General features: G+C 39.3%; 2 protein-coding genes across 2 annotated transcripts in view; both read right to left on the bottom strand.

Annotated features, from left to right (window-relative positions):
- Positions 1 to 1,230, bottom strand: part of LOC140932289 (uncharacterized) — a 34,738-nt gene extending 33,508 nt beyond the window's left edge. Inside the window, exon 1 of the mRNA XM_073381910.1 lies at positions 1,129 to 1,230. The gene's annotated coding sequence lies outside the window, so the exon portion shown is untranslated. The remainder of the gene's footprint in view (positions 1 to 1,128) is intronic.
- A 9,736-nt stretch (positions 1,231 to 10,966) lies between these two features.
- LOC140932288 (uncharacterized protein YagA-like) lies at positions 10,967 to 11,422 on the bottom strand. The gene has a single exon (XM_073381909.1). It carries the CDS (start codon positions 11,420 to 11,422, stop codon positions 10,967 to 10,969), a length of 456 nt encoding a protein of 151 aa, XP_073238010.1.
- Between the last annotated feature and the right edge of the window lie 909 nt (positions 11,423 to 12,331).

The raw sequence follows: 12,331 nt of genomic DNA, 5'->3' as shown, positions 1-12,331 counted from the left end.
TTAACTAATGGGCTTAAAGGGGTGGGTCACGTTTTTTCTTTCATGCTAAAACAAAAAAAATTCCCCCCACCCCCCCACATAAATAATGACCAGTCCCTAACGATATCAATGCATCATCAAAAGAAAAGTTTATGAGAATTACACCTTTTGCTGTTCATTACGAGAAAATATGCATTCATTTGCATGAAACGGCAACCAATAGCCCAGAGATCCATTCATTAGAGTAAGCAAAAGGAACATTTGCGCATAAATCATATTCAATTACGATTTTTGCATAATTAATCACATTTAATAAACTGCTCTATTTTTCTTTTCCTTTTCTTAAGTGGAGGTATGTGTGTATTGTTACAATCTAGAGCAACAATCGGCGACAAAATTACAATGTAGTTGAGACACTTTGCCCTAAAGCTGATGCTTTACTGACTTCTAAAGGGGAAATAAAGCTTTCTCTCCCCCATCCCCTCCATGCAATGTTGTGCTGCTGTTCAAGCTACCTATAGTTAAAGCAACAAAAACTGCAACTTTGAATGAAGGGGAGTGGGGAGGGAGGTAGATTCTTTTCTTCTCTGTACTTATTACACTAGTTGAGTAAAATGCCCCAATAATTTTGTTGCCGATTGTAGTTTCCTAAACCTCAACCGAAGTCACTTGATTTGTTGTGAGATGAGATAAAAATCACTCTGGTTGGAAGGAGTGATGTTACATAGACTACTTAGAGATAGATTGTAGAGAGTTGATCAGAAAATGATAAAGTCTGCTGTCTTGTTTAAAGTAAGAGATGCCCTTAGAATAACGAACAGTTAGTCCACAGAACATTATTTTTATTTTCAGTCATAGTGCAATAAAGGACACGTCTATATTCGCACATTTTAGATCAACTTCCGAAGCTTACAGCGCGGGTAAAATGATCAGAAACAAATTGGCTTATCGGCCCAGTTACGCTGCAGTCGGAATGATATTCTTGACTAAATGCCAAACGCAGTTAAAATCAAGTGATCGATGCGATTATCATGTAAATTACCTTCAAAAACCATTGACGTGTCATTGAAAGATTTCGCAAGAGGACGGCAATATCCTGTGTAACCTGTGAGACTAACGTATCCTTAATGTACTGAAAGCTTGTCTTACCTTAAGTAACAAGATATTTCCGCCTTGATCAAATCACACGAGGGAAAATGCAACCAAGAAATGGCCTGTCTGGAGGATTCATACATTCACACATCCGCCGCCATCTTAATTTGGAATTGTGAGAGAAACCTGGGGAGAGTACGGAAACCCGCCGGTGGTCCGCCGAGGTTCCGTCGAGGATGATCGTCGGAGATCGTCGGAGATTGTGAGCTGGATGACATGGCTGGGAGGGTTAGGAGAAGAATGTGAGCTAGGGTTTTTTTACTTGTTTGTTTGTTTGGTAGTTTCAAAGGAATTCAATTGCTGTAATTTTAGTACATTTACTTTTATGTAGCCTCTCTTCCTTCCATGTGCAAATCGTTTTTCCGATGGAAGGTTAGGGATAGACAACAAGAAACGTGTTTGTGGTAGTGAGGGCTGTTCTCGTTGGCCATATTCCTGTAGGCTGCAGCCCTTTGAGTTATTTTTTCGAGTTTTTCAAACAAGCAAGGCCAAGCCCCAGGTGGGTGTGGAGCGCCGGGGTGAAGTAAAAACCACGGACTTTGATAAGATCAATGAAAAACGGTCCCCGGTTACTAACAAAATACAACAAAACGCATCCATATCTGACTCTGTGATTGAACTTTGACTTCTGGTGTTTTCCCGCGTTTCTTGTCCTTCAAAGAGAATTCCATTATTTTATAAATACGGTTCTTAGTGACAATGGACTGATTGTCAGTTGTACTAAAAGTTATTTTAAGCTGGTTGCTACGAGTGAGAGGATCTGCTTTCAAACTTTTCCTCTACCAATCCTGGCGTGACCACTCGAACTAAATCGAACGTTTTTTAATCGAACTTAATCGACCGATAATGTTCGATTAAGCTCGGTGATCAAACACAATCGAACTCTCACAAAAAAAAATAGTGATTAAATCGAACTTTGATTGAGTTCGCTTAGGTTCGATGGTCGAAGTTGGCATTCCTTCGATTAAAAGATAGGACGTTATAAAGGAAAATGCGCTTGTTTTCCCGAATGTTTTATTTTTTGTAGGGTGTCCTACGACAAAATATATTTCGGGAGTGGTTGTGGCGGATCAGTGTACAGTATAGTGTATTTTTTTGCAAGACGAAGAACACCCTGGAAGAAAAAGACTATTATTGCCATATTGCAATTTTATCCTCAATCACACAGTGAATATTATGCTCCGTTAAAGACATTTTTACTTTATAGCGTCCCTTTTAGGTTCAGACCTCCTCCACTTTTGAATCTGCCACGTTGACCAGGTAAACTAAACAGTAAAACAAAGCGATCAAGCGAACTCAATAAACCCAGAACATTTATTCTTCATGATCGTAGATAATCTGGTTGTTTTGTTGCTTTGTTCTTGCCTATTTTGAGCGTAGATTAGATCGTTTAAGTAAGTTCGATTGCTTCGATTGAGTGCGAAAATCGAACTCTCATAAATTGTTTTGGTTCGACTGTGTTCGCTTACCGGACTTAATCGAACCCATTCCTTCGACTGAGTTCGATTACCGAACGGCAGTTCAAGTGGTTACGCCGGGACCAATATCGGGAGCTAGTACAGTGCAAGACATAAATGCCGGATTGGTCGTTTTCCTGACACTAAAGAGTAAAGACGGTTTATCGGCCGCCGCCCATGCACAGACAGACGGTTACTCCCTCATCAAAATACGCCAACATAACAGATTAGCCTGCGTGACAGGCGTTTGAAAGGGAAGGGAAAGGGGGTTTTGAGCGCCAAAGAAACGCGAGGGGGCGCCAAAAAAAGCCCTTCCCCCTCCCCTTCCAAGCACCTGCCACGCAGGTCATAGACGGATTAGTTCGACTCCAGTAACTTCAGATTGATACTGAATGCAGACAAATCCAGCTTACATAGGCTTAAATTAAAAGAAAACGAGGCGCACGAAGTAGTATCCAGCGTATGTAAGAGACTGAACAGTATCTGGACAGTTCTTTAAGGAGCTAGGCTTGACAGACTCTTGACTTTCTGATGATGGATTTATTTTTAAAAAACTTCAGCTGGTATTTCTATAGCTTTAGTTTTATATCTTTTAATGGGTTTTCGTATTTTTTTTCAGCTAACTGATTTTCTTGAATTAGCCATTTTTTCAGCGGATATGATCACATTCACTTATTCAATATCCTCGGTCCAATCTGTACATTTTAATTTTTTTTCTGTGGAGAAGGTGTGAATTGACTTATAAGTCCCTTAGTATATTTGTGTTTAGACTTAACGGAAACTATTAGTTAAAAATTCTCTTTAATTTTATGTTACAAAATGCGAAGAATCAGAGAAAACTGGTAAAACTTGTTTTTATCTCTTTAAGTCATCAATACTGGATTGATGAAAAAAGAAAAACACGGCCAGAGGCGGCGATAAACATGGTAAAGTAAAGCTTTTGTTTTTTCGTAAAATATGCCTCATTTTCAAAATTAATTGTGTTAATATCAAAATTTCAAAACGATTACAAAATTGTCTAATCTTGGCTATCACACCCTAATATCCTAACAGTACAGGTCCAAAAAAATCCAGATTGTTTGAATTTTCCTGCTAACCGGAAAAAACATTTGAAATAACTGGATTGATCCATACATCAGCTGCATGCTGCTCTGATCTTCTTCTCAATTCCAACACTTTCCCCTAAATTCAGCGTCTTCTCTTCACGGCGGAGAAATGCAAAGAAACGTTGCTCTTTAACTAGTGGTTGCTCATGCTGTTACCACTTGTCAACTTCAAATTATCTGGAATTTGATTTAAGAATATTCAGAAGACAATAACAAATTCTCAAGTGCTGAGAGGCGCACTCTAAACCGCAGCGGCAAACCACTCCGGATTTCAAGTGACAGGGATGATCAAAGGATTGTTTTCGGTTTCAAATCTTTGATTTTGTGATCTGTTTGGGTAGGAAAATTTTAGCAAGTATTTATTGGATAGCTTGATTAAAGTAGGGATTGTTTTGGGTATTCAAAACAATCTCAAGATTCCTGATAGTTATATCATTTTAACGCTTCCTGGAAATTTTTATGGCTCGGCACGAGATCTTTTTGCTGGTTAAATTTTGGTCCAGGGAGTGCTTTGGGTTTTGTTTTAAAGTCCTAGGGATTTTTGGGGGTTTTGATTTTTTCCCCATTCGATCATCCCTGTCACTTGAACTCCGGAGTACCCCCCGTCCCGCCCTGAATGGGCTCTAAACACACACACATTAAAAAAAACTTTAAAACGGTAGGAAAATCCAAGCGTTCTCGCTTCCTTACGGATTAAGTTACAGTGGAACTTAAGTTTGATAGCGGAGCTCCACGTGCGCGCGAAGCGCGCGCCTGGGCGGAGCCCCATACCTAAGGTAATCTACCCATCCCAGAAAATTTGGTAATCACGTGACCGACCGACCGAGCGACCGGCCGTCCGTCCGCACCACAGGCATACCAATGTTTACTCTCATACTTTCTAGCTACTTTGGGAGCCCAGTAGGAAGCTGATTGCACATCAATGTTGTCATCAATTGACAGCTGTCAAAACAGGGTATCCGCTGACCAGTATCACCTGACCGTATCGCGGGCACAGGTGTCGACCCATCAAGGTGAGTATTTTTTGAAGTTATCCGCTGACAATTTATTCGTTTTCAAATGATTGTAGGCTCACGTTTACTTTTTTTAAAATTCATATCAAAGATGTGTTTATGTCAGTATCGTCCCACACTATTACGATTTTGATTTCAAACTGACGTCAGACGCAAAAATTCAGCCAGATTTTTAAAATACAGGCGGGGAAGACCTTTTCTTACCATGATCACGTGTTGGTCACGCTCCACGTGCTCTGATTGGTTAAAATTTGACGGGTGAGTTCATGCGTAAAGTTTATGCAGCATCTTGAAAGTTGTTTACTTTGACAGCTGAAGCTGACAGAGTTTTGAGTCAACTTGTCATGTTTTTAACTGTCTTTTTCCACTGGATGTACAAAAAGCAATACAGTTGCTATCGAGATTGTTCTCTTATTCATGGCTATTTTGTTTATTGGGTTTTTGGTTGAGAAATGCGTCGCTTGTCAAAGCCGATAATCCGATTTCGGATGGCATCGTTTTAGTTTTTAACCTTGCTGAATGCGTGCGAGAATTATAAAGGCTCAAGCGATCCTTGCCTTACTTGATAGCTTTCAGGAGCTGCATCTGGAAATATGGTAAGGCTGAGTAACTATTGTATCCATATCTAATTTCATAAAGTCCAGCGGCGCAGTTTATGAACCTAGTTTATGCACGTTTGTATTAAGATTTGACTGAGACACTGATCTGACCTAGTATGAGGTTTGATATAAGCTTAAGCTTACAGAACTTTAAAAAGCCTTTAGTCGATATTAATCCACCGTAAATAGAAAGAAAAGACTTTCCGAAGAATATTTAGTTACAATTTTGGCTGTAGAAAGAAAGCTTTGAGCGATCGTCTTGCCCTGAGTTCATTTTTGAAAACAGCAAACAGGCCTGGGAAACCTGCTGCTAAAAACAAACTTAATCTTTTCGTTTCGTCTTGCCCGTCGGAATGTAATTTTCAAAGCAAAACGAAAATAGAGCCTGATCTCAGGTTATCTTTAAGCTTACTAGTAAAGACTTGAGGATTCTTAGAGACACTTAAAAATACTCATTTGTTTTCGTGAATGAAAATTGTTGTCTCTGTAAATGTTCTACCGAATTATATTTCTTTATTGATTGTTGATAGTCTCAAAAGTGTAATTTTCATCGCTTTGCCGTTTGTTTTCAGCCGTTCATAAACATCGCTTGCAGGAGTACTCAAAATGCCGAGCGTATCAAACGCTTCTTAAGGTTACACGTCGTTATAAAACCATGAATAAAAAATAGACTCAATAAATTCTTTATCACGTTGAAGCGTAACTCTTTTAAAATTTCTTTGCAAATTTGGCGCTTGTCAAAAGTTAGAACCGGCTGGCCGTATAGGTGATTTTGGAAATTTTTTGAACGGTTTCACTAATTAAAAGTCCACGCGTGCTTCGATGGTCCTGAATATTGAATGAATGCAATTTGTCTTGTACTCGAGTGATTTAAGGCATGGCTCCTCGCTTCATTTTGGGCTTTTATCATTTTTTTCTTGTTTTGTCTGCCATCTCTTTTCATTTTTACTTAAACATATGTGCTTAACATTGGAACCATTTTTGGACCTCACACTGAGCCTCTTAAGGCCACGTGACCAGCCACGCCCATAATTATGCAAAATTTAGTATTTTTAGATTACACCATGAAAATGACTGTTGAAGCTCCCGTTTATTTTTCCATAGTGTTAAGTTTAAAGGCATATGAGTCAAATTAAACGGGGAATTGCAAAATATTTTATTCTTATGCAATTATCAAAATGTTTTCTCCTCGGCCCAGTCCCACTCTCAACTGGAAACGTTATAGTTCTCGCAAAACAAATAATTTTGAAAAAGCCCGATTAATTCCATAAACCTTGTGTTAATAGTCATTGAAAGAAAGCAAAATAAATCACAGCTAGTATTTGCAAAATGTCGTAAAATTGGACCGAACTAAATGGCAAAAAAATGGGCGTGACAAGTCACGTGACTAAGATAGCTCATTAGTGACAACGGATAAAACGATTTTTAAGAAGTATTTACCGCATGCAAAGTTTCAAGTCGAAAAGTTAAATCCCCTTTAAACTAGACCACCCCCTTACAAATTTCAAGAGACCCATTCCTTAATTCACCCGAGTAAAACTGTGAAATACCGCATTTTGTACGAGGTCTGTATGATAAAAACAGCGCCTAATAGTACTCTTTCTCCTCAGATGTGGTGTATTAAAAAAAAAATAAAAAAAAGGTTTGCACGCACCCAGATTTATTGGCAAGAATTTTTAAACTTGTCGATCGCAAAAAAAATTCGGCCTGATTTGTTTTCCACGCCTTATCCACTGTGATCAAGAGCCATTATTGCTCTTAAATTTGACCGTACATCTTTTTGGGTGCACATATAAGGCTATATCAACTCGATACAAGATCTGTTTCAATCCAAAATCACTTAACTTTTCAATGGGAGCTTCGCTTTTAGCCGTGGCTAAATCTATATATTATACTACAATCCTTTAGCGACATAGAACAAAGGAGGATTATAAATAACTTTTGCCTGAACTAACGTTATTATTGATGGACGAGCAAGTTCTTGCGATCGAAAAGAAGTTTCGTTAAAAGCAACAAAAATCTGAAACCAGATTGAGATACTTATCTGAACGATCCAAGTACGGAGGTCGATCGTTCAGATTGCAATCTTAGATTGGTTTAGTCCTTGATGCAACGAAAAATCAAATTTCGGATCGCAAAATCCGGATTTAGATTAGTCAAAAGGAGCGCAACCCAAAACAGTAACGTATTTCAATCGTCTTCATGGTGTAACAAAATTTCTTCGTTGTTGCCGTGCGAATGTCGAAATAATGAAAAAAAGTTCCCGTTTGGCTTGAAAAGTTTAATTTTCGTTGTGTATAACAGATAAATTGGTGTGAAGTGGGTTTGATCTCAGCCAGAGTGGTTACCAGACAAGAACTAACAAAACTCGCCAAGAGTGTAAAGGCATTAAAAATCGAATTTGAAAAACCAATTAGTTGGTTTTATTTTCTTGGAATTATTAAGTCGACCATAAAGTTGTAGTAGTATCAAGCAACTTACAGGAATGGGGCACTTTATACTTTCCGACTTAATACACAGGGCCTTTTAACACCAATAAATATTGTCAAAAGTCATTAATAAGTGATTGGCATTCTTTAATAGGGGTAACAGTTATTATAATAACTGGAGAGTTCCCGGACCACGGCCATGAGAACATCATAAATACAAGACTGTAGAATATGGATGATAGCCTGCGTGGCAGGCGCAAAAGAAGGAGAGGGAGGGGGAGGGAGAAAAGCACGAAAGAGGGGAAAGGGAAGGGAGCGCCTGCTCTAAGAGCCGGTGTTTTTGTAATCCGCCCACCATTTTCTCAACTAATCCGATTATGTCACTGTCAATACGTGACCAATCACAAGTACGGGTGTTACGCCGCAAAATGTAATAATCGCCGCAAACTGTAATATAAACGCAAAATGTAATAAGAATCGCCGCAAAATGTAATAACATTGACGCAAAATGTAATAAAATTTTCAACGCAGAATGTAACAATCTTTCAACGCAAATTGTAATAACTTTTCTAACGCATAATGTAATAACGCAAAATGTAATAATTTCCGAATAACGACGTGCATGCTATTTCAAAATCGGTATTTTTGCTCAGTCATCGGTAGCGAATCCAGATCTTCAATTAAATTATAAGGTATTATTTTTATTGATATTAATGTTAATATTATTATTATTATTATTGTTATTATTATTATTATTATTATTATTATTATAATTTCTAATATTACAATGAAACAGTCAAAATGAGGAGATGTAATCATCTTTAGGGAACCTAATCGGACGTTTGTTTCCGCTGATTTGAACGTAATACAGGTCCCAATACAGAAGTAATATATTATGTAGCTCTAACTTCTCTTGAATTATTGCACATTTTCTGTTAGATGTCTAAAGCTACAAAAGACAGAATAGTTAGACTGAAAATTCGGGAAATGTTTCTAGAGATGAAATGGGTGACTACTGGTGTGAGTATTTCCCTGACTACACAAACAAATAACACGTACTATACAATTTGTATGTCATAAACGAAGCCACATGAGTAGCAATGAAATTTTCGTTGAACATTAGTTCAGGGTGCAAGGGTAGGGCTAATTTAACGTTATTTATGTACATACGGAACCAGAACACCATTTATTATCTTCAAGTAAGCAACACAACAATAACCGTTTTATTTTTTCGCTGACATTTAGGAATCGATTATAAAATACATTAAACCATGCAACTCAAGGCTTTCATACGACAGAAATATAATCCTGCTCACAGCATCACATTTTTCCCTCATATAACGGAAGATGGTTAACGAAAATAGCGTATAAAACCCGAGGCAATCGGAAATAGCGTATAATATGATAATTATGATTGTTACATAGGAAACAGAAACGGTGATAAAATATGAACGGACGAGTTGTAGCCTCAAAGGACATTAATAGTGGCTTTTTTGTTTCCAGTAGATATGTGTAATAAAGAACCATCCGTACCCTGCCGCGATGAAACTTAGCCAGGCGCTGACCCACTGAACAGAGTTAATTATCTCTCGTAACCTAACGACAGCACCGCTATTTTTTGCTTTCAAACGCATACTTTTGCGCACACTCACTCGGCGAATGTCTATAAAGTCATTTAGTTCTGGGATGTACACCTGGGGTAGTGGCTCTCTGTCGACAATATTTTTAAAAAATCTCGAGACAGCTCTCAACGAGGGGCGCGTATAAGGATACATTCGTAATGTTTGTCGTATAATTTCTTCCAGAACGTCGGGGTTTAAATACGGCCCTGCTGATGATGAGAGAGCGTTTGGTTGGTTAGTGGGATTAAACCCCTGATCATACGCATGATTACCGTTTTCAGGGTGTTGCCTGTTTTCACACGCATCATCATCGTTTTCAAGTTGTGGCCTGTTCTCACACGTATGATCGCCGTTTCCAGGGTGTGGCTTGTTTTGACACGCACGAACACCGTCTCCAGGGTTTGGTCTGTTTTCACTAGCGTGGTCACCGTTTCCAGGATTTAGCCCTTTCCCACGCTCATGATCATCCTTTCCAGGGTTTGGTTCTTTGTCACACGTATGTTCATCGTTCTCCTCGTTTCGTTCTTCCTCGCCACCTTGATCAGTTTCTTGCGTTGCGTCGTGTGACAAAGGTGCACCAACCACTGGAGAAGGATCACTTTGAAGATCTGCGAAACACTCAGCCTCAATATTTATTTCACTCGACTTATATTCCTCTGCTAAGTAAACATAGTGTTCTCCATCATTTTCTGCAAAATGCCCCAAGGTGAAAGTACACAGCGGATTTGCGACAATTGGAGAAATAGTGGTTTTATTCCCAGGTCCATAAGATGAAAGAACTTGGAACTCCACATTGTAAGGATCAGATGCGGCCTGAAGCGTGATGTGGTCACCAAACGTACCATTTTGTGACATTGAAGACAGATATATGGGTCACGGCAGGTCCGTGAAATTTTGCAACGGTGTTCCATCAGCAGCTGTGGGGTTATTCTCTAGGTAGTTGACGATGTTGACGATGTCGTCCCTTATCGTTTGGTTAGACCGGTGAATTCCTATGCTATTTAAAAATTTGCAAATTGCAGAAAACTGACAGTTTCCATTTTTAGGGGGATCATAGGAAATAATAAAATGTGCGGAGCCCGCACGATCTTCGAATAAGGACCTCTGGTTGTCATAAGGTTGCAAATATTTTTTCCTATGGGCTTTTTTCTTACTTCCTTTTTGGGCACTTTTAGTTGCATTTTTCCTTTTTTGTTTTCCTTTTTCCATAGTTAAACTTGTAACGTCACTAACAGAAATCCATTTGTTTATCAACTTCCCAGTTGTTGGCGATAGAAACGCGACTTTATCTTTATGAAGACGTACATTTCTTGCAACAACATCAGCCTCTAATATATGCCTTTTGGTTACAGACTTTGTTTTGGAAGGATAGCGAATCAGAACAGTCTCTCCAACTTTGTAAATCGACAGAGGATTGTTTCTTTCTCCACGTGCTACCATGCGGTTGGCGCATCTTCGCGTAGCCGACGACGCCAAATTCCTGACTGCACAAAGATTTGCTTCATGTTCGGAACAGTCTTTTGGACAGGGGCGTATCATTTTGTGATATTTATTCGATGCTACATCCCATTCTTGCACATTCGGGTTTCCAGTGGCAGCAACGTTGGGCTTAATTACGACCATAATAAATCTCGAAGGGAGATTTCCAGGATAGCTCTTCTTTTGGGTCCTCGTTTAAGGATCTCGCATACTCCGTTAGTGACTTAACCCAGTTGACACCAGCTTTTCCCATCACCAGGAAGTCGTGCATGATTTTCTTTTTGAACGACCTATGTGCCCTCTCAACTTTTCCTTGAGATTGTGGGTGATAGGGACGACCTTTACCCACTTTGATGGCTAGCTTTTTACACAATGCTGCTACCACGCCTTCAAATTCTCGCCCTTGGTCGTGCTGAATGACGCGTGGGGCCCCGTGCTCCCTGTAACTACGAACCAATTCACGCGCCACGTGGGAGCTCTTCTTTGTTTGCAGTGGTACCAGCCAGTGGTACCGGCTGAACACGTCGAGGATCGAGAGAACATACTTGTATGGTTTGCCCTTGTAAATAGTGCGTAATCTCTGCATGTCTACCAAGTCTATTTGACGTCAAATTTGTACTGTTCGGGCACGGACTGGTCTAAGTCTTGCTTTGTTTTCAAAGCGAACGTTAAGCCTTTGATGAAAGGTTGATTTGGCAAGCACTTCGTGGACGTCTCGCTCTGCAACACCGCTATAACTGTTTTTAAGTTTATGGTAGATTTTTCGGACTCCTGATCCTTTAGATGACTTGTACATTCTTTTCACAACATCGTGTAACTTCTCTCTCTTAACAACTCTTTTTCCATTAAAACACAGCATTCCACCCTTTAGAGACAATTTTTCTCTGTTTCTCCAAAACCGTACTACTGCAGACTTCTGTTTGTTTGTTCTACTCTTGACAGGAACTGCAAACTCTCCTTTTATCAGCTGGACGAATACATCATAAGTTTCGTTGTTAAGGGTGGAGATACTCGAAACACCCTCGAGGAAAATATCGATCGTAACGAACAAAATAGTGAACAGGACAAGCGCCTTCATGCTTCTCAGCTTCAGCAACTGGATCACATGAGCCAAAAGAAGGACGAGAATGTGTTTGTTTTAGATCGCTGCTGATAACGACTGTCGAAAAGCTTTTAAATGGTTTCTGACACTGACCATTTTGCCGGTACCGTAAACTTGTAAGCCAAATCAAAAAAGAAGAGCGGGAATACATACGGCTTTACGCTGAACTGACATAGGTTACCGTTCGGGAGGTTATGGGTGATTTCAGAAAAAACAAAGTATCCGGCAGACTGATTTCGAGGGAAAAAAATTATTGCAGGGAAATATGTGGCGTAAAAAATTCCTCCCATGGAAAGAAATATATCTTTCATTGCGTGTAATCTGTAATGTGTAATGTAATAAAAAAAATCTTACACCGTTGTATGAAGGGGAAAAAATTCTATAACCAGAGGT

Source organism: Porites lutea, chromosome 3 (assembly GCF_958299795.1).
Source record: "Porites lutea chromosome 3, jaPorLute2.1, whole genome shotgun sequence".
Taxonomy (NCBI): Eukaryota; Metazoa; Cnidaria; class Anthozoa; order Scleractinia; family Poritidae; genus Porites; species Porites lutea.
This window is presented reverse-complemented; position numbering and strand designations above follow the sequence as displayed.